Raw genomic sequence first — 27,737 nt, 5'->3', positions numbered from 1 at the left:
TGCAGTTTTATATATATATATATATATATATATATATATTTAGACACACCTTATTGTTCAATGTGGGTATAATAATTCGACTTATAATTCGATTTACAATTTCTACAAGCAAAAAAGGAGCTTTTGTTAGCAAAAATAAAACAACTGTTATTATCGATAGAAATGGAAATTCTATGTAAATGGATGGTGTCTAGTCAGAATGGGTTTATAGTTCTGTATATATTATTATTTGTAAAATATTTACAGCTGATCTCCGAAATGAGAACTTTTACTATAGAAAACCAATCCTACTTTGTAGAGATATTACATTTTGAGTTTTTACCAGTAAAACTGATTTTAGGCTAAGTGGCCATATTACGGTCATATAACGCTATAGGAGCGCTGAGGAGAGAAACAGATTGCATTGTTAACTCCGGAACGAGTTACAGTCCGCTGCGTGTTTCTGCACGGCTTTATTTTGATGCTGCTCCTGTGTGAGTCCATGTGCCTTGATGGTGGTGGGTGATGAGCACAGGCTGTGCTGGACTAGAGATTATCTGAGCTTGTTCTGATCCAGTTTATCTGATTGTTTATCTTCATTAAACCGGAGCATTTTAATCCGGATCAGGAATGTCTTCTCTGCTTCAGCGGCTGATCGGTGCTGGTTGGAGACGCTTTGCTGCTTTTCCCCTCAGAGACACACAGATGGTGAGTGTGACCCTGCGTTCATACTAGAACGCGACGAGTCGCTCGTGTCGCCTCGCGTTTTTCGCTTGTGGCCATGTCAAAGCTCAACGCGCGCGTGTATTATGATTCAGCGAAAGGAACCAACAATTCAGAGAGCAGAAGCTTTGAGGACTTCCGACCGCCTTGAATGTGATAGGTCCAAAAAAGGTTGGCAGCCTATCAGGTTAGAATGTCGCTTCACCGCATCATAAATAATATGCATAAAGTTGAGATAATTTCAACTTTGTGTCGCGGCGACAAATCGTGCCTTGCCATAGGAAATAGTCACTTGTTGCGTTGTCGCTTTCCAGCATAATCGCAGGGTGAGTGTCCCTCAGAGACACGCAGAGGGTGAGTGTGAGGGTTCCTGGCTGTTTGCTGTGTGTGTAATGCTGCAGACCGGAGCCCCAGTGGGCGTAGCTAAAGGGCGGAGCATGTGTCAATCATTTTCGAATAGAAAAGCCCTGACTTTAGCCTTTGTTATCCATGTGATCTCTATTACATGTAAACTGTAAATTTGTTCACTGTTGATTGTGGGATAATGTTATTGATTATAGTACACAGTAAAATTGTATTTTAGTAATAGTTAAAGTAATGTAATATTTTAAAGAGATCAATGTAAAATCGAACTACCATACCACCTACATAAATTAAGTAAGCATAACTTAAATACACACTTTACACATTTAGTTCATTTGTATAAGATCAACCTATTAGCATATTTTGACTTAAGGTCAGTTGATTTAGTTGAGTTACTCACCATCCATGAGCAGATAGTGCTGGCCTCTGTTTTATAGGCTGTAAGAGCAAGTTAACCCTTTCTCTGCTGCAGAGAGTGGCCTTATGTAGGTTAAATGCCAGGTCAAGATGTATAATCAGAAGGTTCTGGGTTAACTTAAATAACTGTCTGTACTTCATTCAGTGTGTTATTTAAGCTCAAATTATTACAATTATTAACACCTAACTGGTTTAAGTTGACTTGCTTTACATTTACATTTACGTTTTATTAATGCAAACATTTAAAAACAATTAGGTTGAGGTTTAAAGTAACTGTGTTAATGTAACTTGTTAACTTGATTTAGAAAAAAAATCCATTATGTGTTCCCAATTGTATTTTTTTTAAGTTGGTCTAACAATTCTCTTTTTTCAGTGTAATACTGGATAATACAAAATAAAGGAAGATGAATTGTTCAAATTCTGACATTGAAGGTGTTAATTATATAATAGGTGCTAATAATATATATTTTTAAATAATTTTAATCATTATAACTAAAAAAAGCCCCTTTCTACCCTACAAGAACACCCTGTAAGAATAGAATATAAACATGATGGAACCAATAATTTTAGGGTCGGTTTTCTCCAATACAGCTATTTTGGAAGCCAGTGCAGGTCCAAATTCAAGATTAAAAAGCGGGAGGAGAGTAGTCTGAATTGGGTTCCGGTTCAGTGGACCGGCTCACACATCGCACTCAGTCTGCCAGCCGCGAGCGATTCCAAGCCTGCTCGCACCGCATCAGCTGCCGGAGTTCAGATCACTCCGCGCGGCGTCTCGTGCGGGTACTTGCGCGCTGGCCACATTTCTCTGTGCGCTCGCTCATCTGGTCAGATGACGCCCTGCGAGAGCGGCGATTGGCTCGTGTCTCAGACCTTCCCCGAGATGATTGGTGGAGTGACGAGCACTCAGCACGTGACCTCTACAGTGAGCTTCCACCCGCTCCGGAAGTTATGACATCGGAAGACTGAATTTATAGGCACGTCAGAAGGAATTGTGTTTCGATTACGGTGGATTTTTTTTTTACGATTTCGGATTTGTTTGTTTGTGTTTAAGTAACAACATTTATGTTTAGAACAGTAAAACTAATGATAGGGTGTAATACATTTCTCTGAACGATTCGCGGAACGAAGAGATTTTTGGGAAAATGCAGATAGCCCTCAGTGATTGGTTTAGACTGTATGACGTAAGAGGACGCGCTCAATGTTGCAGAACGCGTTTATATTATAAATCATAAAAATGTCTGGATTTTTACCGTATTTGGATTTCTTAGTCAACCTTCTTATGATTGTTGATTTAAAGTTTCACACTCATACAAACAACTGTTTGTAGATGATTTATACCTCTACCAATACCACACTACAAAAATCAATTTACAAAAACAAAATTCTTGAAGTATGACTTGAACCAAGTAAAAATCTCTAATTTTATATCTTAAATTTGTACACATGAATCAGATTAACTTGACTGGTGATATTTTTTGCCCATTTTGAGTTCAAATAATTTATAAAATGAGACCAAATTTCTAAGTGAGTTTATTTTAAGGTCATTGTTCCTAAAATTAGATAATTTTTTTGCAAGATTTTATTTTTTTGTAGTGTAAAGTGACTTTCTTGTCTTAAGCCTTTACATATAAGATCATCTAATTTTATTTAGTATTTTTGTTACTTTCAGTCGTTTTTGCAAATTACTTAATTAAATATAATGTTAATGCAAAAAAAAGGGACGTGTTTAAATGGTAAAGAACCAAAATCCTAAAATGTTCATGTCAACATTACGAATATATAATTTAAGCTTAGTGTTTCTCGATTTGCACTCCTACATGCATGTGTAATAGAAAACATTATTATTATTATTATTATTATTATTATTATTATTATTATTATTATTATTATGTTTGTTTATCTTATTACCTAAATTTCTGTGTGTAATGTTTGTTAGTGTGAGAGTACAGCAGTGGCTCTGGTCCAGGCTGAGTTACTGAAAGGCTCTCCACACAGAAAACACCCCGGAGTGACAAACCTCAAAACAGTCCGTCTGCCTGAGGATCTTCAGAGAGGAGCCCTAATGCTCATACACAGTGAGTGTAAAAACAAAAAACACTATTACAAATATAAATAGTGTTTTATATTTTATGTTCACACAGCACTGCATCATTTCTGTGTAGAATGCCATTCAGTATTTTCTTACTACAATACCCAACATTGCTAGCTGCTAGCTTGGCCACTAAAGACCCATCCAGCAAATTTATATGGGTGCCATGTGGGTTTATGACCCATTTATATGGGTCCCATGTGGGTTTATTATATATATATATATATATATATATATATATATATATATATATATATATATATATATATATATATATTTTTAATTATATGATTTATATGATTATCTCTGTATTAGAATCTGGTGTTTTGGTGTGTTTATGACTGAACTAACCCACTCTCCCTCAGACTGTGACACTCCTGCACATACCTGCCAGCCAGAGCAGGACTCCGCTCCTCTCCCAGCACTACCCTCAGTTTCTGTTTATCTGATAAATCAGTGAATATGTTTATATTTATTACAGTGGAGGAGAAAGTGCATCTCTGTCTACACCTCTCCCCGCCCACACTGATCACACAGCCTCTCTCCTCTGGGCAGCCAGGTCTTCCTCTGCCTGCCTCGCTCTATAGCCAGGCTGTGATCACTCAGTCTGTACTTGGTAAGGAGGTTTCTGTGTTGAGGATCTCTGATAGAGTAGAGATACGGGGCCAGTGTGTAGGTATCTCTGATGGACCGGTAGCAGATCATTTTGTTTTGCTGAGTTGTTGTGGTGTCCCAATGTTCCAGATAAGAATTTTGTGAGAGTTTGATTATTTGTTGAATTGGAATTTGGTCAGCAGGAGGGGTCTGAACTGTAGAGCTGCTGGATGGTAGCTGATGAGTGAGCTCTAAAATTAGTTAATAATACTGCAGAAAACCTTCCCCAGGTTACTATTTACACATATGCCTCTGTAGTTGTTAGGGTCCGTTTTCTCACCACTCTTATAAATTGGTGAAATCAAACCTATATTCCAGAACTCAGGAAAACAGCCTGCAGTTAGTATTAGATTGAACAACTTGAGCACAGCTTCTTGCAGTTCAGGAGTCATATGTTTTAACATCTCTGTCCGAATGTTATCAGGGCCACTTGATTTACCCGTCTTCAAAGAAGCTATTTTATCTGACAGCTCCTGGATTTTGGTTATTTTTAATTGTGGATTCAATTAAGGACAATTTTTCCACTATAGCTTTTTGATCTGAGTTCCAATCTTGTGCATTTATTTCTTGGTATAAATTTGTAAAATGTTTTTTCCATATTTCTCCATTTTGAATAGATGTTTCTTGTTTTGTTGTGTTCAATTTATTCCATAAAATAGTGTTTTGGTTAAATGGTTGTGTTTTTTCTTTTTTAAAACATTCTTATACAATTTTAGTGTATCAGAATATTCCAAACAACAGTCTTTGTCATGTGGGTTGTAATGTTTATAATTTGATAGCTCACGTAGCTTTTGTCTGATAATTTTACATTCAGTATCAAACCATTTCTTAGTTTGTTTATTTGGTTTTACTTTTCTTTTTCTTTGACTAAGGTTGGATTTAATGGCAGCTATAGTAAAGATGTTGGTGATGTCATTTACAGCCAGGTTTATACCTTCTTTATTTGGATTGTAGTGAGTGTTCTGAAATGTGCCTATTTTATCCATTAATTCTGCTGATTTTAGTAGAATATTTCAGCACTGTTTGCAGCCCATCTGTATGGTTGGGGAAGATAATAACAATATTATAATAATATAATAAGATAATAATAATAATAAGATAACTCTCTCACTCTCTCACTCTCTTACTCACTCTCTCACTCACTCACTCACTCACTCACTCACTCACTCTCTCTCTCACTCACTCTCTCACTCACTCACTTACTCACTCTCTCACTCACTCACTTACTCACTCACTCTCTCACTCACTCACTTACTCACTCTCTCACTCACTCTCACTCTTGCTCACTCAATCCCACTCACTCTCTCACTCACTCACTTATTCACTCTCTCACTCACTCACTTATTCACTCTCTCACTCTCCCACTCTCTCACTCTCTCACTCTCCCACTCTCTCACTCTCACTCACTCACTCTCACTCTCTCTCACTCACTCTCTTAATCACTCACTCACTCTCACTCACTCACTCACTTACTCACTCACTCTCACTCACTTACTCACTCACTCTCACTCACTCACTTATTCACTCTCTCACTCACTCTCACTCTCTCTCACTCACTCTCTTAATCACTCACTCACTCTCACTCACTCACTCACTTACTCACTCACTCTCACTCACTTACTCACTCACTCTCACTCACTCACTTATTCACTCTCTCACTCACTCTCTTAATCACTCACTCTCACTCACTCACTCACTTACTCACTCACTCTCACTCACTTACTCACTCACTCTCACTCACTCACTTACTCACTCTCTCACTCATTCTCTCACTCACTTACTCACTCTCTCACTCATTCTCTCACTTACTCACTCTCACTCACTCTCACTCACTCACTTACTCACTCTCTCACTCATTCTCTCACTCACTCTCACTCACTCACTCATTCACTCACCGGTGTTTTGCCGGTCGCCATGGCAGTGGCGGAGAAAGTTCGGTTTGAGCAGCTGTCCCGCAGGCACGGTATTAAGATCGCCCCTGCAGTTCGGTGCTCAGTAGAAGAATGTGCCCTGGCTGTCGGAAAGGCAACAGGATTCTCAAGTATCCTGTCTGCCTCCAGAATGAACAGTGCTGTAGTGATCTTTCCGGACAGCATTGATAAAGCTAATGCTATAGTCCAATCAGGTGTAGTTATTCAGGAAACTTTGACACCTGTAGTGCCCCTTATACGACCAGCCAAGAAAATAACACTGTCTAATGTCCCACCTTTCATCAGAGATGAAGTATTAATTGCAGAATTAAGCTGTTTTGGTCAGGTAATGTCTGGAATGAGAAAAATTCCCCTTGGTACCAAATCACCACTACTGAAACATGTTGTCTGCTTCAGACGCCAATCCTAATGGTTTTAAAAACTGAGTAACTGAATGTGACTTTTAAATTTAAGATTGATGGTTTTGAGTATGTAGTGTTTGCTACATCAGACACGATGAAGTGTTTTGGGTGTGGACAGACTCTGCACCAGCGTGTGGTGTAGTGGGTGGCACGGCTGATGCAGATTCTGAGCCTGATGTAGTAGTGGAGACTGAGGCTGAAGCAGAAGCAGGGCCTAGAGGAGTGGGGGATAGTGAAACAGTTTTTAGAGCTGATGAGTTAGGAGCAACTGTTGTAGCATCAGATACTCATGCTGGGGAAGGTGGGGAGTCTGTTACAGAGGACAGATCTGAAAGCAATATTGATGATACTGTGGGGCAGGGGAGGCAGAGTTGTACTGAAGCTGGGGCAGTGGTGGATGCTGTTGCAGCTGCTGAGCTGATTTTGGAAAGGGAGGGTATGGAGATGGACTCTGTGGCTGATGAGTCTGTCTTGAGGGTGCCATCTGGTAAAAGAAAAATGAAACGGGCAAAGGCTACTGGGAAGAAAGGAAAGGCACAGAGCGAGAAGCATAGAGAGAACCCTGGTTCTGGCTCTGGCACTCTTGATGATTCTGACAGTGATCCTCCAGGTGTTAAAAGCCAGCGTAGTAGAAGCAGTGCATATGTTTTTGATAAGATACGGTTCTTTCTTCACAAAACCAAAAATATGAAGGGTGTTGTGGTGGAAGAATACTTTCCTGTTCGTAAACTTTTTATTGATTCTGTCCTAACTTTTTTGAGAAATGAAGGAGATGATCAGTTCACTCCTCAAGAAATTTACAGATTAAGGAAAATAGTTTTGAGACTGAAATTGGAATTAAAATATGAAGATGGTTTTGAAACCTCCTAGTCTTGTCCTGCTTCTTGTTCTACTGTGTTTCTCCTTTCTACCTTTTATGAGTAAAGTAAGGGTGGGCTCTTTAAATCTGAATGGGGCGTGGGACTTTCGGAAGAGGGCACTGCTGTATGAGCTCATGAAGCAGAAAGGTATAGATATTATGCTTACTCAGGAAACCTCATGCTGCATCCCAACATGCTCTTCGTGAGATCCTGAGAATTCATAGTCTGTGTGATGTTTGGAGGACTCTAAATCAGAGCACTAGGCAGTATACATGGTCTCAGGTGAGAGATGGTTTTATGTCAATGGCCAGGCTTGTCATGGCTAGTACAGAATGCAGACACGTACAGATACTGATAAAAGATTGTTTATTATAAAATAAACAGATGTAAAACGTAGTCGGTACAAAAAAATAGGTAATCACCAATAACAGGAGCAACGTAGACAAAACCATACCATAAACGAGAAACAGTCCAGAGTTCATAATACACAGTCCAAGTAATACACAGAAAATCCAATATCAGAGGCAAAGGCAATAATCAGCGTCGAGAAAACAAAGGCAAGGTCATACACAAGATAAACAGAGACAAGAGATAAAGTAACGCTTTGTAAAGAGGAGAACCTACAATACGCGGCGTGAGTGTGTGTGTGGTGTGCTCTTAAATAGTGCCAGTAATCAGTATTCGGGACTTCCTGGAGGAAGCAGGTGAGGTGTCACGTGATCAGGTGTGTGCGTGATGTCAGCGGGTGGTGCATTCTGGGTAGTGTAGTTGTTGACCTGAGAGCCTCCGTTAGAGCTGGGTGTGGAAGGGACAGAGGAGCTAACAGCACAAGCCGTGACAAGGCTAGATCGGTTTTATTGTTTTAAGTACCAGCTGAATGTATTTAAAAGCTGTGTAATTACTTCTGTTGGGTTTTCAGATCATAGTTTGGTTTTGTGTTCTGTTTTTACTGCTAATTTTAAACCCAACAGTGCATATTGGCATTTTCATACTAGTCTTTTTTGTGATGTTCATTTAAAAAAAGTTTTTGTTGTTTTTTGGAATGGTTTTAAATTGCAAAAGCAATATTTTGGTAACCTACGGGAATGGTGGGATTATGGCAAGGTACAAATTAAGCAACTCTGTCAGCAGTACACATTTAATGTCTCAAGGCACATTACCCAATCTATGAAAGATTTGGAAAATGAAATTTCAGAATTACAAAGACACATGGACTCCACTGGAAACCAAAGTCAAGTCAGAGTTCTTAGCTCTTAGCATCCAAAAGCTCTGAGAGACCTTTTGGATGTCAGGGCACAGGGAGCTCTGGTCCGTTCTAGGTTTCAGACTCTGACCCAGATGGATGCCCCATCCAAATTTTTCTTTAGTCTGGAGAAGCGGAACGGTCAGAGTCGTTTTATTCACTCTCTGCGCTCTGAGGATGGGCAGGAACTGACAGAGCCAACAGAGCTCCGTAAGCGGGCTGTACGTTTCTATACTGAATTGTACAGAATTGAGTACAGGGAAAATGAGGAACTGGCTGCTGATTTCTATGCAGGTTTGCCGAGGGTCAGTGAATGCTCCAGTGCAATACTGGAAAGGCCGCTAGGTGTGCAGGAGCTCTATTGCTGCTTTGGGGAGCATGGAGGGTGGGACTGCCCCTGGTATAAGTGGTATAGGTAAATGACCTGCCCCACTTCTCTCAGTCTGGTAGCCAGGGTTTTAGAGAGGATCTTCAGATCTCAACGGCAGGAACCCATCAGCCAAACTCTCGTTTAAAACAGCAAGCAGTTCTTAAACGAGAGTTTGGCTGATGGGTTCCTGCCGTTGAGATCTGAAGATCCTCTCTAAAACCCTGGCTACCAGACTGAGAGAAGTGGGGCAGGTAATTTACCAGGATCAGACCTACTGTGTCCCTGGCAGGTCCATTAGGGATAATATTTGCCTAATTAGAGATATTTTGGAAATCTCTAAGACTCAGGGACTTGATTTTGGGCTCATTTCTATTGATCAGGAGATTGCCTTTGATAGAGTTGAGCTCCAATACCTATGGCACACTCTGGAGACTTTTGGTTTTGGGCCATCTTTTATTAAAATGATTAAAGTACTGTACCAGGACATTGAAAGTGTGCTGAAAATTAATGGCGGGCTGAGCGCTCCATTCAAGGCTCTTCGGGGCATAAGGCAGGGCTGTGGATTGTCTGGTATGCTCTATTCCATTTCCATTGAACCACTGCTAAATAAGCTTCGCTCTAAGATTGAGGGTATTAAGTTGGGACTTGAGCATCCTATTCATCATCGTTTATCATCTTATGCTGATGATGCAATATTATTGGTGAAGGGGCAGGCTGATATTGATAATTTAATTTCTGTTGTTAATGATTTTGGGGCTTTATCGTCAGCTAAGGTGAATTGGGGTAAAAACGAGGCTTTGGCAGTGGGGCAGTGGGTTGGAGGGCTGCCTCGGCTGCCACCTGACATGTCTTGGAAAAGAGGGGGAATAAGGTACCTTGGGGTTTTCCTTGGGGATGAAGGCACACAGCAGAAAAATTGGGATGGAGTGTGTGAAAACATGAAAGGCCGTTTAGCAAGATGGAAATGGATACATGGACGGATGTCTTTCAGGGGTAGAGTGCTTGTTATTAATAACCTGGTTGCATCAGTGCTGTGGCATAGACTCTCATGTATGGACCCTCCTATAGGCCTACTATCTCGGCTGCAAGCAATTTTAGTGGACTTCTTTTGGGACCGTCTGCACTGGGTCCCACAAGGTGTGCTCTTCCTACCCAGGGAAGAAGGGGGGCAAGGTCTGGTGCATCTTGCAAGCAGACTTGCTGCTTTTCGTCTGCAGTTTATTCAGAAGTTCCTGACGAGTTCTGTGGATTTAGTGTGGAAAGAGGTGGCAAACACCATTCTACGCACTGTTGATGGACTGGGTCTGGACACGGCTCTTTTTCTTGTGGATTATAAACAGTTGCGTTTAAATGGATTACCTATTTTCTATCGTGGACTTTTTAAAGTGTGGGGACATTTTAAGTTTCAAAGACTGGAGAATAACTCGCTCCACTGGCTGCTTGAGGAGCCTTTGATCAGAGGTTCTCGTCTGGATGTTTCGGGTGACGGTGCCATGGGTCTCAGTCAGATGCTCTGTGCTTCGAGGATGGTAAAACTGCGGAACTTGGTGGATTTTGCTGGATCGGACTTGGCTGATGTCCAGGCTGTTGCATCTGTGCTTGGGCATAGATCCATTCGTCACACCAGGATGATTGTGGATGCATGGAAGGACAGACTCTCCCTAGAAGAACTGTCCTTACTACGTGATTATGGAAATGGGATTGTAGTGCCTAACATAATAGATCCTTTCCCTAAGACTGCTCTTGCACCAGTTATGGACAGTGCATCAGGTCCATTGTTGGAGCTTTCTAGCCTCCAAGACTTGGACTTTCACACTGTGTCTGGCAAGATTTTATACAGATGTTGTGTAAAGGTTTTTAATAAGGCAGTGTTGAATGGTCGGCCTGACACTGTGTGGAGGGACAAGCTGGGGGTGGAGATGGACTGGCGGCCTGTCTGGAGAGTACTGTATAAGCCACCACTCACAAAAAGATCTGGTGATTTTCAATGGAGAATATTACATGGGGTTTTAGCTGTTAATGCTTTTGTTTCCATCATTAATCTAGACGTTCGTGATACGTGTGTGTTTTGTGGGCTCAGAGAGACTATCTTTCACTGTTTTTTAGAATGCTCAAGGCTCAGCTCCCTCTTACACCTCTTGGGGTGTGTTTCACTTCCTGTGCGTTTATCTTTGGTGCTGGTTACAGTCAAAAGCAACGTCTAAAATGGCAACTGTCTCACTCTCTTAGTCTCTCACTCTCTCACTCTCTCACTCTCTTAGTCTCTCACTCTCTCACTCTCTCACTCTCTTAGTCTCTCACTCTCACTCTCTCACTCTCTTACTCTCTCACTCTCTCACTCACTCTTACTCACTCACTCTCTCTCTCACTCACTCACTCACTCACTCACCCTCACTCACTCACTCACTCTCACTCTCACTCAAGTTCAAGTTCAATAAAGCTTTATTGGCATGACTGTCACAAGGTACACTGTTGCCAAAGCAGACAAACAATACACAAATATAAACACAATGAAAAAAGAAAATCTAATAAAACAACTTAAACAAGAAGAGATTAAATAATATTGATATGAAAAATATTAAATATGAAATAACAATGTTAACAATAATAATGACATATCAATGAAAAGATATATATATATATATATATATATATATAATCTAAATATAAATAAGTGAACAGTAGGGGGTAATATTGATTAATAATGGATATTGATTATTGTTTAGAGTGGTTGTCTCTCAGGTTGTGACAGGCTGTGATATAGAGAGCTGAGAGTGGGAGGAGTTTACTCTTCTCTCCTAATAAACAGGAGAGTTTCTCATTGTTACTGTAGTGCAGGAACTCAGGAGAGATGTCGATCATTTGTCCATAATATCTCTCTCTGATCTGGGCGTACCTGGGACACTCGGTCAGAAAGTGCAACTCTGTCTCCACCACGGACCAATCACAGTGAGAGCACACCCTGGACTCCCGTGCCGTTCTGTTTCATTATGCCCCATCCAGTCCAGTCCCCCGCCCCCTCCCCGCCCCCCGCCGGGTGATTGGGGTAAAAGTGCAGTGCATTCGGCCTCCGCAGATTGACGTCCTTCCTCTCAGACCAGGCTGAAGCCCTCGTACTGCTCGATGGCGCGGGTGAGCCGCAGGTGCAGCGTCTCTTTGGTCTTGTAGCAGGGCATGTCCAGCAGGTTGTAGCAGGTGTGGGCCACGGGCAGGTAGTGCTCGGCCGCGGACGTGGACTGGAGGACGATGCGCAGGCTGGCCATGCCGTGGATGGGGATGCGGTCGCTGCCCGTCAGGAACAGTAAGAACTGCTTCTTCTTCTCCAGGGGAAAGTCGTGGAACACCTCCCAAAACATCCGCACTGTGGGATGAGAGGCTGAGAACTCGCCCTTATAAACCGCATTCTTTTCCAGCTCCTCCCAGTTGTAGCTGCTGTTGCCCACCACCATGGCCATAAGCTCGGAGGGCTGGAACAGCGAGAGGATCCTCCCACCACAAACCTTCAGGAAACCCCCTGAGAAAGCAGAGTACAGCTCCTGCACACTGTCACTGAACACGTAGCGCAGGTACGCCTGCACAAACTCCTCTCTGTTGGACCGGTCCACTGTGATGTTCTCTCCTCCAGGAACCAGCTCCTTCACCTCAGTCATCCCATAATGCTCACTCTCTCACCCACTCACTCACTCTCTCACTCACTCACTCACTCTCACTCACTCACTCTCACTCTCTCACTCTCTCACCCACTCACTCTCTCACTCACTCACTCACTCTCTTAGTCTCTCACTCTCTCACTCTCTTACTCTCTCACTCTCTCACTCACTCTTACTCACTCACTCTCTCTCACTCACCCACTCACTCACTCACTCTCACTCACTCACTCACTCACCCACTCACTCTTTCTTACTCACTCACTTACTCACTCACTCACTCACTCTCACTCACTCACTCACTCACTCTCACTCTCTCACTCACTCACTCTCACTCACTCACTCACTCACTCTCACTCTCTCTTACCCACTCACTCTCTCTCACTCACTCACTCACTCTCTCTCACTCACTCACTCTCACTCACTCACTCACTCTCACTCTCTCTTACCCTCTCACTCTCTCTCACTCACTCACTCTCACCCACTCGCTCTCACTCACTCACTTATTCTCTCACTCACTCACTCACTCTCACTCACTCACTCTCACTTTCTCTCACTCACTCACCCACTCACTCTCTCTCACCCACTCACTCTCACTCACTCACTCACTCACTTACTCACTCACTCTCACTCACTCACTCTCTCTCACTCACTCTCACTCACTCACACCCACTCACTCTCACTCACTCACTCTCACTCACTCACTCACTCACTCACTCACTTACTCACTCTCTCTCACTCACTCTCTCTCACTCTCTCACTCACTCTCTCTCACCCACTCAATCTCACCCACTCACTCACTCACTCACTTACTCACTCTCACTTACTCACTCTCACTCACTCACTCTCTCTCACCCACTCAATCTCACCCACTCACTCACTCTCACTCACTCACTCACTCTCACTTACTCACTCACTCACTTACTCACTCTCACTAAGTCACTCTCATTCAGCGCGCACCTGCCTCTTAAAGGTAATGACTACAGATACACTGATTGGATTATTTCACATTACGCCCAAAACACACCCATGAATACCACGCACAATTAACTAGTGCACTATAGATCGCTAAAATAGGGCCCTTAATGTTTTCCCATGTGGGACCCAGCCAAAACCCATCAGATTGCCCATAATAAACCCACCTGTAATAGCCCATATGAAACCCAGTTAGTTAAAAGCTAGTTTCATGAGTTGTCCAAGCAGTGCCCAAACATAGCCGATGCAATTGTCCACTGAAGACCCAAGTGGGCTGTCCCACATAAAACTACACACTTTGAATGGGAAGCCCCAGTGGGGCCCATTTACAGCCCATATATTTGCTCACTTTGAGCCCAAGCCCAGCTTAAGCCCGATAAACCCATGTAAAGCACATGTGGGGCCCACTTGCTGGTTGGGGAAGAAGCTAATAAAGGTCGATGTTATATTCAGAGTAGGGTTGGGCGCTATGATGGTATTTCGGTATACCACGGTATTTAAATATGGTAACGGTGTATTACGAAATAGTGATGAATCAGTTAGTTATATTTAATACGGATGATAAATGAGGTTTATTATTATTATTGTTGTTGTTGATGTTGTTGTGATTGTCTCTGTGTTGTGTGTGCTGTTGCAGAGTCAGAGGTCAAGGACTTGTCTGAAAGGTCCAGCAAGTTGAAGAACTACCTGTGGAGCCGTAAACGAGCAGTAGAGGCTTCAGAACTCAGGGAGAAGGCCGTGACACTGGAGAGGAAATTGATGGAGAAGAATCAACAGAAAGGTAAGCTCTAGCAGGCAGATAGAAGTTAGAAACTTGCAAAAATGACCCCAAATGGCTTACACTTAAGAATGGCTATTCCACTCATTAAATTCATGTTGAGTTTAGTGGAACTGATATTAACTGCACTTTTACTGTTCAAATGTTACAATCACTGAACAAAGAAGAGTTTACTTCAGTTCTGCACTATAAACTCAATGAAGGCAGTTTGATAACACTGTAAACTCAGTAAAGGCAGTCTGACTGTGCTGTAAACTCAATGATGTCAGTCTGTCTTTGCTGTAAACTTAAACTTAACGTTGTAAACTCAATGAAGGCAGTCTGACTACCATTTAAACTTAACAAAGGCAGTCTGACTCACACTGTAAACTCAGTGAACAAACTCTAAGCTCAATGGAGGTCCGCTTGGTCTCGAAGAAAAGGGGACAGGCCTATTCAATAAATTTACATTTACAATTACATTTACAGCATTTAGCTGACGCTCCTATCCAGAGCGACTTACAAGGTTATTCCTATTACAGATGTGGGCCAATGAACAGTAGTGTTAGGAGTATTGCCCAAGGACTCTTATTGATGTAGCACAGTATGGACACCCAGACCTGGAATTGAACCCCAGTCTCATACATAGTGGCTCACTGGCAGGCGGTGGAGTTCCACTGCACCACACCAACCACTATGTATAAATAACTATGCGAGTCTGAACAGTTTTTGCAAGTAGCTGGTTTCAGATGGCCTAAACTAGTCTTTGACATTCAAGGTGGATGAAAAACTGCTCATCCAAAGGGAAAACAACCCCCAGGCTCAAAACACCACCAGTAAAGAAATAGACAAGCAAACTTAAGACATCTAACAAGTCCTGGCTGATTGACTGGAATAATGTTTGTTCTGTTAACATGTTTATTTTATGTTGTTTAGATGGAGAAGATTCTAGCACCTCAGAAGCTAAAATCAGGAAGAAGGTTTTGTATGAACTGAGGAAGATGACATATCACTGGATGCCTCTGAGGTGCAGATGAAGTTCATGAGTTATTTTACTCTTCTGCTCTGTGTGTATCTGCTCTTCCTCTCTGTGTTTACTCTGCGGCAGGTATGATGAGGAGCTGGGCGTGGTGTATTTGGCTGCTAGGCTTGCAGGTAGCTATGCTGCTGCCATAAGAGCACTTAACGAGGTAAACACACACACACACACACACATATATAAATATACAGCACTGTTTGCTGCTGTACTGCAAAGATAAATTAGCTCTAGAACTGTGAGGCTAGTGTAACTACATCAATAGGAGCTTACACCCCAAAAAGTTAATAAAAAAAGCATTGTAGTAATTTAGGTAATAAATAATTAAATCATGTAACTCACCAGTTAACACTGTATCTATGACACTATTAAAGCAGAGCAGAGACATATAGTAACATATAGTAAATCTAAGCTCACTTCTCTTCTAAAATGCTGCATCTGTATCTACTGAAGTATTATTTTTTTTCTTTTATTTGCTTTTTTATAGGGTCATCCATGGTCCCTTTTTTATTTATGTGATGTTATAAAACGTTATTATTATTGTTAATAATAAGTAATAATATATTAAGTATATTAATAATATAATGACTTATTATTGTCATACAGTGCATACCCAATGTAAGGTTAAATAACACTAAAACTTTTACTCAAGTAATTTTTTTGATAGAGCACTTATACTTTTACTCAAGTCTAGGTCTCTAGTACATTATACATGTGTACTAACAAGTAATGGAAGCTCACACTAGGGGTGGGCAATATTATATCGTATACAATATATCGTGATACAGAAATATCGTGATATTAAAAATCCATATCGTGATAATAGGGCTGTTCTGTCTTAAAAGTAGTCTGTTATTTACTGTGAAGCTTTAGGTGTATTTATTGTATAATTGTTTTAGTTTGCAGTTTATATGCATGCACTAAATATTCTGCAATATTTTTTGCTGCATTATATTATTTTATGCTATATTATTTATTTTGCCACATTATGATTATGCTGTTATACTCTTATACTATATTCATGAAATAAATTAAATATTTTTCTGTTTTCTTATATCGCCAAGTATATCGTTATCGCAAAAATACCCTGAAATATTGTGATATTATTTTAGAGCCATTTTGCCCACCCCTAGCTCACACTACAAAAATGTAGCAAATGATCAATGTAGCTAATGAATAACAGAGCCCCAGTAAAATAATGTAAAATGTAAAATATCAAATAATAAAACAATTGTACATTAATTCTAACCCTAATGCCAATTATTAGACATATACAACAACATATACAGTATTTAGCATGAAAAAAAATGAACAGTTATACCAAAATTAGTTCCGAGCCTGCAGTGGGATTGGCTGAGAGACATTCTGTGAATGCCATTATCAGCTGGTTATGCTCTGTGTAACTGAAGCTCTCCATGTATTATGCCATGTATAACCACATACAGGTAACCTAGAAATGATGCAGCACTTACAAGCCAAAAAGCGCAGCTTCAAACAGAGCAGCAACATTGTCATACATTAAAACAACTTTTTTTTATACATAAAAAAAAAACTTTGGGCCCTATTGTACACCCTGTGCAAAGTGTGTAGCCTGGCGCGTTGCCATCGTACACCCCGTCAACAGTCTATTTTTACGCCTTGCGCACACGTCCTTAAAATAGCAATGGATTTTTGGAATATATTAAGGCTGATGGGCATGGTGGTCTGGAAATGTCGTGTGTTCAGGTACATTTCTGGCGTGTTTCTATCTTGGCACACAGATTGTGTGTTTGATTCTCTGAAAGGACGTCTAAATTCACCTGTCACTGGCCCAGCCAAAACTGAATCACGATCACCCTGCGCTCCAAAATACCCCCCCATCACTTCCTTACCACTAAAAAATAAACCTCACCCAGAGCCTTCAGCAATCAACTATAAAAATAAAATATACTTTTATACTTTTACTGTACTCTGCAGAGTAACTATAAATTATTATTAGTTATAATTATTTCTGTCAGTTAAAAGGCTTTATATTTATGTTTGGTTCACAGACTAAATAACTGTAGCTTAATATAGCAGACACAGGAGGTCCTGTAAGTTAATCAAATAACTGAAACTAACCAAAACTTTTTTTATTCTGCACAGAAAGCCTGTGATTGTGTTAAATGAGTTTTTAAATAAGTTTATATTTTATATTATTTATTTTTTTATTCATTTTAATTATTTTTATTCTTTTATTAATCAAACTTACTTTTTATGTCAATTTTTATGATCTTTTTAAAAATGTCCTGTTTTTCCTTTTTTACGTATATATTTTATTTGTCTATAGTAAATGTCTTTATGTTTTTATTTCTGTTTTTTTTTTATATTTTTAATCCCTTTTAAACTGTAAATGCTCAGCGGCATTGTAAATGAGGGTCCCCCTCCAGTGTAAATAATCGATTGCTTGATTAATATTCAGTGTTGCAAACCCAGTTTTTACATAAACAATAAACAGAATAAAGAATAAAATAACATTACACTTCCCTTATTTCAGCTGCTTCCCTTATTTGAACAGCGTGACACGAGTCAGTTTATTCGCTCTTAAAATAGAAATGAACAGAAGTCAGAGCGCAGCTGCCTCTTAAAGGGGATAAATACAGACACACTGATTGGTTTATTTCATGTTACGCCCAAAACACACCCATGAATAATTAAGGGAATTAAAACACGCCCTTTGCGCCGTTGGAGCTGTGCAAGGCGTATTTTTTGCGCCCTTACGATACCAAAGACACAGGACACGCCCCTAAATCCAGCTGTTACCCAGTGCGCAATAGATCGTTAAAATAGGACCCATTATGTCCCACACAAACCACATGAAAATGAGTTGGGGAACGAATTTCACTTCTGAGAAATGAACCACCCAACATGCATGTAAATGCAGCATAAGCTCAGGCTTTTTTTTCTTTCAGTTTAACCAGATAAGTTAAGTTTTGTGTCCTTCAGCTCTTCTCTTATTTTAAAAATATTTCCTTGCAGATAAAGAAGAGGGATCAGATGTTTGCGCCTTGTTCTTTACTGGACTTCGGCTCGGGGCTTGGAACTGTTCTCTGGTAACAATGACTGAGCTGACTAGCTTACTAGATTTTCTTTTGTGCTAATTATTTTTAGCAACATTAATTTGTTAAGACTATTTCTTAATCTTAAAGATGTGTTTAAAACATGTTAATATCTGTATTTGTTTAATAATAATAATAATAATAATAGTTTATCTACACTGACATGCCAAAAGTATTGCAACAAGAACTAGTATTATGTCCCATGCCATATGCGATGGAATGTAAAAAACATGACACTGTGAATTAAGCAATCACACACAACCTAATTTATGAATCCATCTGGCACCCATTATCAGCATCCACTATTTCAGGTCTCCTTGCCATGAACAAACTGGCCAGGGTTTGGGCTTTTCCAAGTTTCAGTAACAATCATAAATGTATTGAGACCGATGTTTAGAACCTTTAACTGATGTAAATCTTGCAAATGATTTTTGAAAAATTCTGTTAATAAGTTCACTAATTTGTGTGTGTGTTCACGTATCAATATTGAGTTAAAAAGTTCAATTAACCATGAAATTAATTTAAGTTATTAGTGCCCTTTACTAGCTCAGGGTCGGCCATATTACATCAGAGAGGATTGAGAGCATTTATGTGTTTGCCCTTCATTTGTTCTGTTCTCTTAATTCTCTCCTCTACTCTCGCTCTGCCTCAGGGCCTCGCACTCACACTGGGGCGACTCTCTGAAGGAGTATGTGTGTGTGGATGCTTCAGGAGCCATGAACACCCTGGCAGAGCAGCTCCTCAGCGGTATGATAACTGAGGAAACTCTGATGTACACACACTTGCTTAGACATACACACATACACACAACACATTGCTGCAGTGATTCTAATTACAGTGGTGTCATTTGTACAGGGGGCAGCGAGAAGGGTCCACTCATTAAACATGCCTACTTCCGTCAGTTCCTTCCTGTCTCTCCAAAAGTAAGTGTACACCTGTGGAGAACACACACACACACACACAAACCTACAGTCAGCCACTGCTCCTGCTGAATCCAGTCATAATGTTTCTGGTATTTTTTAACTCTGATAATGTGTGTGTGTGTGTTCTCCACAGGTCCAGTCTGATTTGGTGGTGGCAGCGTTCTCTTTATCAGAGTTGTCTACCCAGAAAGAACGAGAGGACACTGTTCTTACATTATGGAGGAAAACAAACACTTACCTCGTAAGTGATCAGTTACAATGTGTGTCCTGTTAATATTTGTATTAGAACATCGTTCTGAATATTAATATTATTAGAGCTTCATTCTTGTAAATTAGCTTGACAGTGGTTCTTTATCATGGTCCTGGAGTACTACTGCCCTGCAAATTTTAGATTTTAATATTTTGTAGCTAAAAGGCGATAAAAGATATATATTTCAATATTTTTTCATCTCATGAGGTAATAACAAAAAGTCACTTCTGAGACAATGCTACATGTTACAAATTGTATACTCATTTATACAAATTTTATATGTATACACATTTTTTATAAATGTTTAGCTGCAGATGAAAATGAAAAACAATAACTAATTTCTTGTATAAAAAAAATTCTGCCTCTATTATACCTTCTGTCCTTTTTAAGGTCCTGGTAGAAAATGGAACAAAACAAGGTCATCATATATTAATGGAAGCCAGAGACGTATTGCTGAAGGTATGGTTTTAAAAGTATAAAGTGTGTAGGAGTATAGGTTTATGTGTAATGCATCTTTTATGTGTGTGCATGTGTTTACAGAAGCAGGAGAAGGTGCTTCATGACTTCCGGAGGCCAGTGGTGTTCGCTCCTGTGAGTTAAAGCTACTGATATAATCGTTACCATTATTGTTACACCATAGTCTACTGCTTTGCTCTAAACACTGCTTTGCTTTGTTTAATGATGCAGTCTGTTGTGTTTTATTTCAGTGTACTCATGAGCTGTCTTGTCCAAAACTGCTTAATCAGCCAGTAGTGCCCTGCAATTTCCTCCAGTCTTACTGCCCCCTTCCTCTACCTGGGGTGAGTCATAAAAACTCATTTACATATCCCCACCTCTTTAGCTTCACACAGTATTGGCCCACATATTCTTAAAATAATTGTAATATTCTTTAATGGACATCTTTCATGGACATGTGTGTACAATGATTAGTATGTTACTAACTGCATCTACACTACGTGTTCAAATGTTTGTGGATCCGCTTCTAATAAAAACATTCAGCTACTTTAAGTTGCTTGCATTGCAGACACAACTTGTCTAGTCCCTGTAGAAAAGTACTGGATCTCATAAACATAAACCTACTGGTTCCTCAAATCATTTAACATCCCATTTCATTCATTCAGGTTGACATTACAATCATTTCTAAAATCATAGCCAATCGATTGAACCAGGAAATGGCATACTAATTCATATTGATCCGGTGGGTTATATAAGGCGTTTTATTAATATTATGTGCTCAATGACAGAAGTTTTAACCCCAGTAGGTACAATTTCCCTAGATGCTTAAAAGGCCTTAGATATTGTAGAATGGGTCTGGATCTTTTTGGGGATAAATATATAGTGGATACATGTTTTATTCACCCAGAGCAACCTATTGGTTAAATTTCTGAATATGTCAAGCATGGTAGAGGAACAAGTCAGGGTTTACCCCTTTTTTTCCACTGTTTTGTTTGGCTAGCTGTAAGAGCAGAGAGTTTCCAGGGGTCATAATAAGCGAGACAGTTCCCAAAATTATGCTTTATGCGGACGATATACTTTTATTTGTCAGTAACCCGGGTTAAAATTATTTTCTAAGATTTTCAGGATATAGAGTAAACTGGTTAAAATCTAGAGCACTCTCATTTACTGGTAAATGTCCTGCTATGGCTTTTCACCCGGGAGCATTTAACTGGCCCAAACAGGGGATTAAATACCTAGGCACTCTATTTCCTCCTCAGCTGAAAGATTTAGTTAAGGTTCATTTTAAATTAACTGTATCCTCAAATTGAATTATCTCATCCATTCTCTCCTGCTGGAGATCCCAATGTCATATTTTAAATGGTTTGACAGAATAACATCATCATGTATTACAGTAACAAAGACCAACAGATAAAGGCAGACTCCGAGTCCCCAACATATTGTTTTACTATTATGCTTTTAATCTTAGACATTTGTCTCCTCTGTGGTTTTGTGTTGAACGGTCTGTCATGGCCCCAGTTTTATCCATGCAGAATATTTCTACCAATTTAAGTAAAAGCCAACCAGTAATTGCCCATCTGAAGTCAATCTGGAGTAAAGTTACCCTGAAGTTTGAAATGGACCTTCAATGGATTTTCAATGTCTTCGAGTATTTGAATAAATTCAAAGTTATACATTGGTAAATTTTCATTTTGCTGGAAATAATGAACAGAAAATGGAATTTATACACTGAGTGATCTCTATTATGATGGGTGAAACCCATCGTAGACCTGTAACAACTATTAGACACCTACAACTCAGTCATCTACAATTTTTCTCCCCAATCTGCACACTTTCTAGGTACTATATTAAACAGCTAAAAACAGGTTGTGAAACTTCAGTGTACTACTCGATGATGATTTAAAATATGAATAGAAACTCTTTACTAGCTCTCAAGAATATTTGGGAAGGGATTCGAATCAAATGTTGGGAGATAAAAGAGTGGGATAAGATGGAAATATTAAGGCAATGTCAAAGCAAAGATGCACCTTATTTAAAACTATGTATTGTTTCTATTGGACTTCGGATTGTTTAGGTTAGGGTTATTTAGGGTTACACTTCATTAGTCCTAAGTTAACTGTTTTGGCTGACGAATCAGTTTCATTAGGTGTAGATAAAAACACTAGTTGGATTCAAACAAGCATCGTGGTGGGCAGACAGATACTGCTCAGGAGATGGAAGCATGAAGGAGCCCCACCAGTCAGTAAGTGGGAAGAAGAAATGGCTAGGGTGGCCGTTTTTGAAAAGATATCTTATAAACATTTTGGTAGACTGATTGAGTATGGGAAGAAATGTATATGCTGAACTTTCCGAGTGGTTCAGGCAATTAACCAGTGTAAAGACGCACGGTTTGTTTTCCCCCTTTTTTTTCCCCTATGATGACAAAAGACAGAGAGAGAGATGGTATTTTTTTTTACAGTGGTGAGAAAAAGAGTTTGACCCCTTCATGATTTCTTATTTGTTTGCATGTTAAACAAATGTAAATATTAGATAAAGACCAATGCAGTTTTTAAATGAAGGTTTTGAGTATTAGGGAGAAAAAATCCAAACCTACATGGCCCTGTGTAAAAAAAGTGTTTGCCCTTAAACCTAATAACTGGTTGGGCCACACTTAGCAGCAACAACTGCAATCATGTGTTTGTGGGAACTTGCAATGAGTCTTTTACAGCATTGTGGAGGAATTTTGGTCCACTCATCTAAACAGAATTGTAATTCAGCCACATTTGTGGATTTTTGAGCATGAATGGCCTTTTTAAGGTCATGCTACAGCATTTCAATCAGATTCAGGTCAGGACTTTGACTAGGCCACTCCAAAGTCTTCACTTTGATTTTCCTCAGCCATTTAAAGGTGGACTTGCTGGTGTATTTGAGGTCACGAAAAGATGGCTGGACATTCTCTTTTAATTCATGGTTTCATTTATCACAGCAAGTCTTCCAGGTTCTAAAGCAGCAAAAAAGACCCAGACCAAAACTTTACCAACACTATATTTTACGCCAGATGTAATTGGAACAAACACCTTCCAAAAAGTCAACTTTCATCAGTCATCAGAGTATTTCCCCAAAAATACTTGGGCATTTTTGCTCAGCAGTGGTTTTTTTCTTGGCACTCTGCCATGCAGGACATTTGTGCCCAGACTCTTTCTTATGGTGGAGTCATGAGTATTTCTGTTGTCTCTGCCTAAAATGATATTTGAGTGACAAACATGCAAAAAAAAAAAACCAAGATATCATATTAATCTTAAAAGCAACCTTGATGCTAAAAGCAATCAAATCCCCACAACTTGATTCAAAATTCAGTAGGTGGCTTTACATGGACAGTAGAGACCATTACTCACAAAAAAGCCCTTGATTTCAGAAGAAAAAATAAGTGAGCAGGTATCCCGATATCTCAGACTTAAAGGCATGGTGTGTTTGTTTACAAGAGGTAAAAGGATTGAAAAAATTATATATTGTATTATTATTAAATTATATAGTACCAGTCAAAAGTTTGGATACACCCCTCTCATTTAATAAGTTTTCCTTATTTATATTTATTTCTACTTTACAGATTGATTTTGAATGATTTATGCAATCATGAAGTAAACAGAAACGTGTTAAACAAGCCAAAATCTGTTTTATACTTTAGATTCTTCAAAGAAGCACATTTTACTTTGATGCCAACTTTGCCCACTCTTGGCTTTATTCGCTTAGTCAGCTTTATGAGGTAGAACCTGACAACTAGAACTTGTTTAAGAGGAGCTGAGCTCTCTTGCTTTTTTTTCCCACTCTGGGCTCCAACTAGTCCCAAAAGACCTGGAGCCTCATGTACTAAAGGTGTGTACGCACAAAAACATTGCGTACGTCATATTTCACGCTCACGGTCAGATGTACTAAATTTGACTTGAACGTGAGAAAGTGCGTTCCCCCACGGCACTTTCGTTTCGGGTGTACGCCTTTTTTTTGTGCGTATGTATTGTGTTTGTCATTTGGCGACACTTATGTTGTACGGAACATTTTAGTAGGAAGTCCACGCAAGTCTTAGTACATGAGGCCCCTGGATTGGGTTTTTATGTCAGGTGTTTGTGGAGGCCAAACATTTTTTGTCTACTACCTAACTGCATATGTGTTCTTTAATAGTTTTTAGGTATTTAATGTTAACCTACAATGTAGTTAAATATACGAATAAAGAACAAATATTAATGAGAATGTCTGTCCAAACTTTTGGCAGAGACTGTACATCGTAAACACACATGTAAAGCTAAATGAAATACTGCTAGTACTGCTGTGATCCACACATCAAAGCATCCTTAATCAGAATTGAAAATGTCACATATGGCAAAAAAAAGAGTTTTGGCCACATTTACCTGCTGTGTGAACATAGCCTTAATAAACCAGAATCAGATTATCTGGACGTGATGTTAACAGAAGCTCTGTTTGATTCTTTGTCTCATTAGAGTGGTGAAACAGAGCAGGAGAAGTTCAGCTACCTGATCATGTGCAGGGAGGAGAAGCAGGTAGAAAAGCCGGGGCAGACGGAGCTAGTACAGTGGGGTAGACTGACCGCTCCAGTTCATCGCAGAACCAGACATGTCCAGTGTCAGATCTGCAGTTCCACCGGAAAGCTCAAACAGCTCGCCGTCACCCCCCGCAAGCATGGCAGGTACAGTATACACGCTTCCTTATTTTTACACATAACCATTTGGAATAACATAGCAACTGCCTAGTAACTCCCTAGCAATGTTTTGCAATACCATAGCAACCACTATGCAACACCTTAGCAATCACCTGCCAACTATAATATAATAACTAAGCAAAAACATGACAACACCCTAGCAACTACCTGGAATAACTTGGCAAGCACGTATCAATGCCCTAGCTACCATCTAGTAAAACAAGCCAACAAGAAACTAGACCTCTGGAATACCGTAGCAACTGCTGAATTACACCCTAGCAACTAGGGATGGTCCAATGTGAGAATTCTGGACTGATGCCAATATCCAATGTGCCTTACAGAGAAACTAGATACCCTGGTATAACTTTAGAAACAAATGTAACATTTATGTGCCTCACCTTTTAGCTTTCATCCAGCTGTATGCAAACTATAAAATGAAAGTTTTTTTTCCTGAGAAACTTGTTTTTATATCTTTTGGGTTCACATTTATTTAGTGAACAGGTTCTTACACAGCCTGGTACCAGCTTTAAACCTTTTTTTTAATTAACAGGTTACATAAAACAAACAATCTATTGAAACTAATACAAATAAATAAAACAATAAAATCAATGAATTTAAAAGTATTGTGGCCAGTGTCACCCAATTGTAGCAGTGCAGCCAGTGTCAATTGGTTATTTTTCAGCATACAATAAATACATCAGCAATTATCATGAAATATCGATAGCCGATGCTGATAATTCAAAACAACAACCATAACAACCATATGAAATAGCAAAGTACGTGCCTAACACTGCCATAGCAACCATACTGTATGTAATAACGTGTCATCTGGATTCTGAGCAGTCATCTGGAATACCATAACTACCTAGGAACTTTTGATAAAAAGTCACTCTGCATTTGTTGCAATAAAAGCACTTTAGTTTCTTGGTTTGCATTTTTTATTTAAATTATTTATTTAAGTTACACAAACGCTCTTCAACTGTTTCAAATAAGTGCTTTTTTTTATAGCAAAAACAAGTGTGTAACTGTTTTAATTGTGACTCCCCCAGATATACTTAATTCAATCCGCTTCAATTTTTTTTCAGAGAAACAAACTCAAAAGTCAGCCTGAACACTTTTAAAAGATTTTTTTTTTCTTATGTCTTTCAGAGACATGTACCGCTGTGCCCGGAGCAGTGACTGGGGAGATCGTCTGCCAACCATCTCCACAGAGGACAACGCCCTCACAGAGGAGCCTTAATTAACAGTTGATATTATAATAATAAATAATAATACATTTCATTTTTTAAAGTGCCTTTCACAACACTCAAGGACACTTTACAAAATATAAAAATAAAATAAAACAAACATAGGACAAAAAAAACACAGGAGACAATAGAGTGGAAAATTACAGCTCATAGGCTAGTTTGAACAGGTGAGTTTTAAGTCTAGATTTAAAAAGAGGAAGAGAATCAATGTTACAGATGTTGGGAGGGGGGGAGTTTGGGAGCAGAGCGGCTGAAAGCACAGGTTATTAAAATTGTTGGGATCTGAGCCAGGTTTTTTTTTAGAGTAGGTGTAATGGCTGCTATTTTAAAGAGTGTATGAACAATTCCACTAATAAGTGAGAAATGAACGATGGCAGTTATGAGGGTAAGCAGGGAAGAAAAACAGGATTTAACTAGAACTGTAGGGAGAGGATCAAGCTGACATGTAGAAGGTTTCGCTCGAGTTGTCGGAGTACAGGGGTTTACCAGGGGGCAGAAAGAGAGAAAGAAACAGAGTGGGTTTTCACAGGGGCAAGAAAGTTCAGAATATCTGTTAGACCGTTGTTACAGTTAGCAGCGAGTTCATCAGGTGTGGATTAATTGTCCAGGTTCAAAATACAGTCGAAGCTAGCGGTACGGACATCCATATTATTGTCTTTGATATTCCTGAATGAGATGAGACATGATGGTTTATTTTTGGAGAGACAGAGTGTAATGTTACATGAGAGAAGGAAATGATCAGTACATGGAGATCATCAGTTTGAGGGAATGAGGCCGGAACAACAATTTTAGTCCAGAGTATATCCTCTTGTGTGGATCCTTGGTGAGAGGAAGATTACTGCAGTCCATGTGTAGAGGCAAAATCCGTTAGAAAGTCCTTGTGTGGCTTAGGAGGACGGTAGACTGTAGTGATGATGGTAGGAGAAGGTCCAGGCATTTCACACGTTAAACACTCCAATGAAGGGTAAGTGGGCACAGACACAGAGAGGACTTTCCAATCCTACGCCGCTGTCATCCCCGATGAATGTAAATGGGGCGAGGCAGAAAAACGATGTCGTGGGGCACCACTGGCGGGGGCTCCAGGTGATGAAAGAGAAGCCGCAGGAGTTCAGTCACGGTGTATTGGTGTAAACCTGCCGCCGGTTGATAAAAGAGACAGGCCAGGACAGGCAAAACAAGCGCAAAACAGATGTACAACTGGCACACCCGCATTGTAAAGCAGATGGTTAGTAGACCCAGAAGTGTATTGACCAAAAAAGAAGAGAAATAACAACAATAATACCGGAGAGCAGCGGCAGTTACATTCACACAGTACTGTTTTTTCCTAAAAACCTGAATAAAACCAAATGATATTGTGATATTATTCCCAAATCTTCATGCATACGTTTATATAGGTGTATTTTTGCATTTATTACTGTTGGCAATGCACCCTGTGTCGTGTCTCATCTGTGGTCGTGGCATTGTGGTACCACGTTGTTACATATACTGCAGCGGACTACTGTACAAATTGCCGTCCATTTAGAAATAAGAAACATATGTATGGATTAGGGCTGTCAAATTAACATAAAAAAACTGATTAATTGTCTTGTGCCCTATTACCCAGCGCTACAGTTCTGAGTCGAACGTAACGTCTTATAACTGAAGGCCAG

The 27,737-nt window shown here is 39.8% G+C and overlaps 1 protein-coding gene across 1 annotated transcript; it reads left to right on the top strand.

Annotated features, from left to right (window-relative positions):
* Positions 1–457: 457 nt before the first annotated feature.
* mettl17 (methyltransferase like 17) lies at positions 458–27,451 on the top strand. The gene is made up of 14 exons (XM_022663599.2): positions 458–687; positions 3,419–3,557; positions 14,290–14,433; positions 15,346–15,436; positions 15,518–15,599; positions 18,443–18,516; positions 19,175–19,269; positions 19,378–19,445; positions 19,579–19,686; positions 20,086–20,154; positions 20,236–20,286; positions 20,403–20,495; positions 24,624–24,829; positions 25,991–27,451. Exons 1-14 carry the CDS (start codon positions 610–612, stop codon positions 26,079–26,081), a joined length of 1,389 nt encoding a protein of 462 aa, XP_022519320.2. The 5' UTR covers positions 458–609; the 3' UTR covers positions 26,082–27,451.
* The last annotated feature ends 286 nt before the right edge of the window (positions 27,452–27,737 follow it).

The sequence above is a fragment of the Astyanax mexicanus genome, chromosome 8, assembly GCF_023375975.1.
Source record: "Astyanax mexicanus isolate ESR-SI-001 chromosome 8, AstMex3_surface, whole genome shotgun sequence".
Lineage (NCBI taxonomy): Eukaryota > Metazoa > Chordata > Actinopteri > Characiformes > Acestrorhamphidae > Astyanax > Astyanax mexicanus.
Note: the sequence above shows the minus strand (reverse complement) of the source record. Positions and strands in the feature narration are given on the sequence as shown.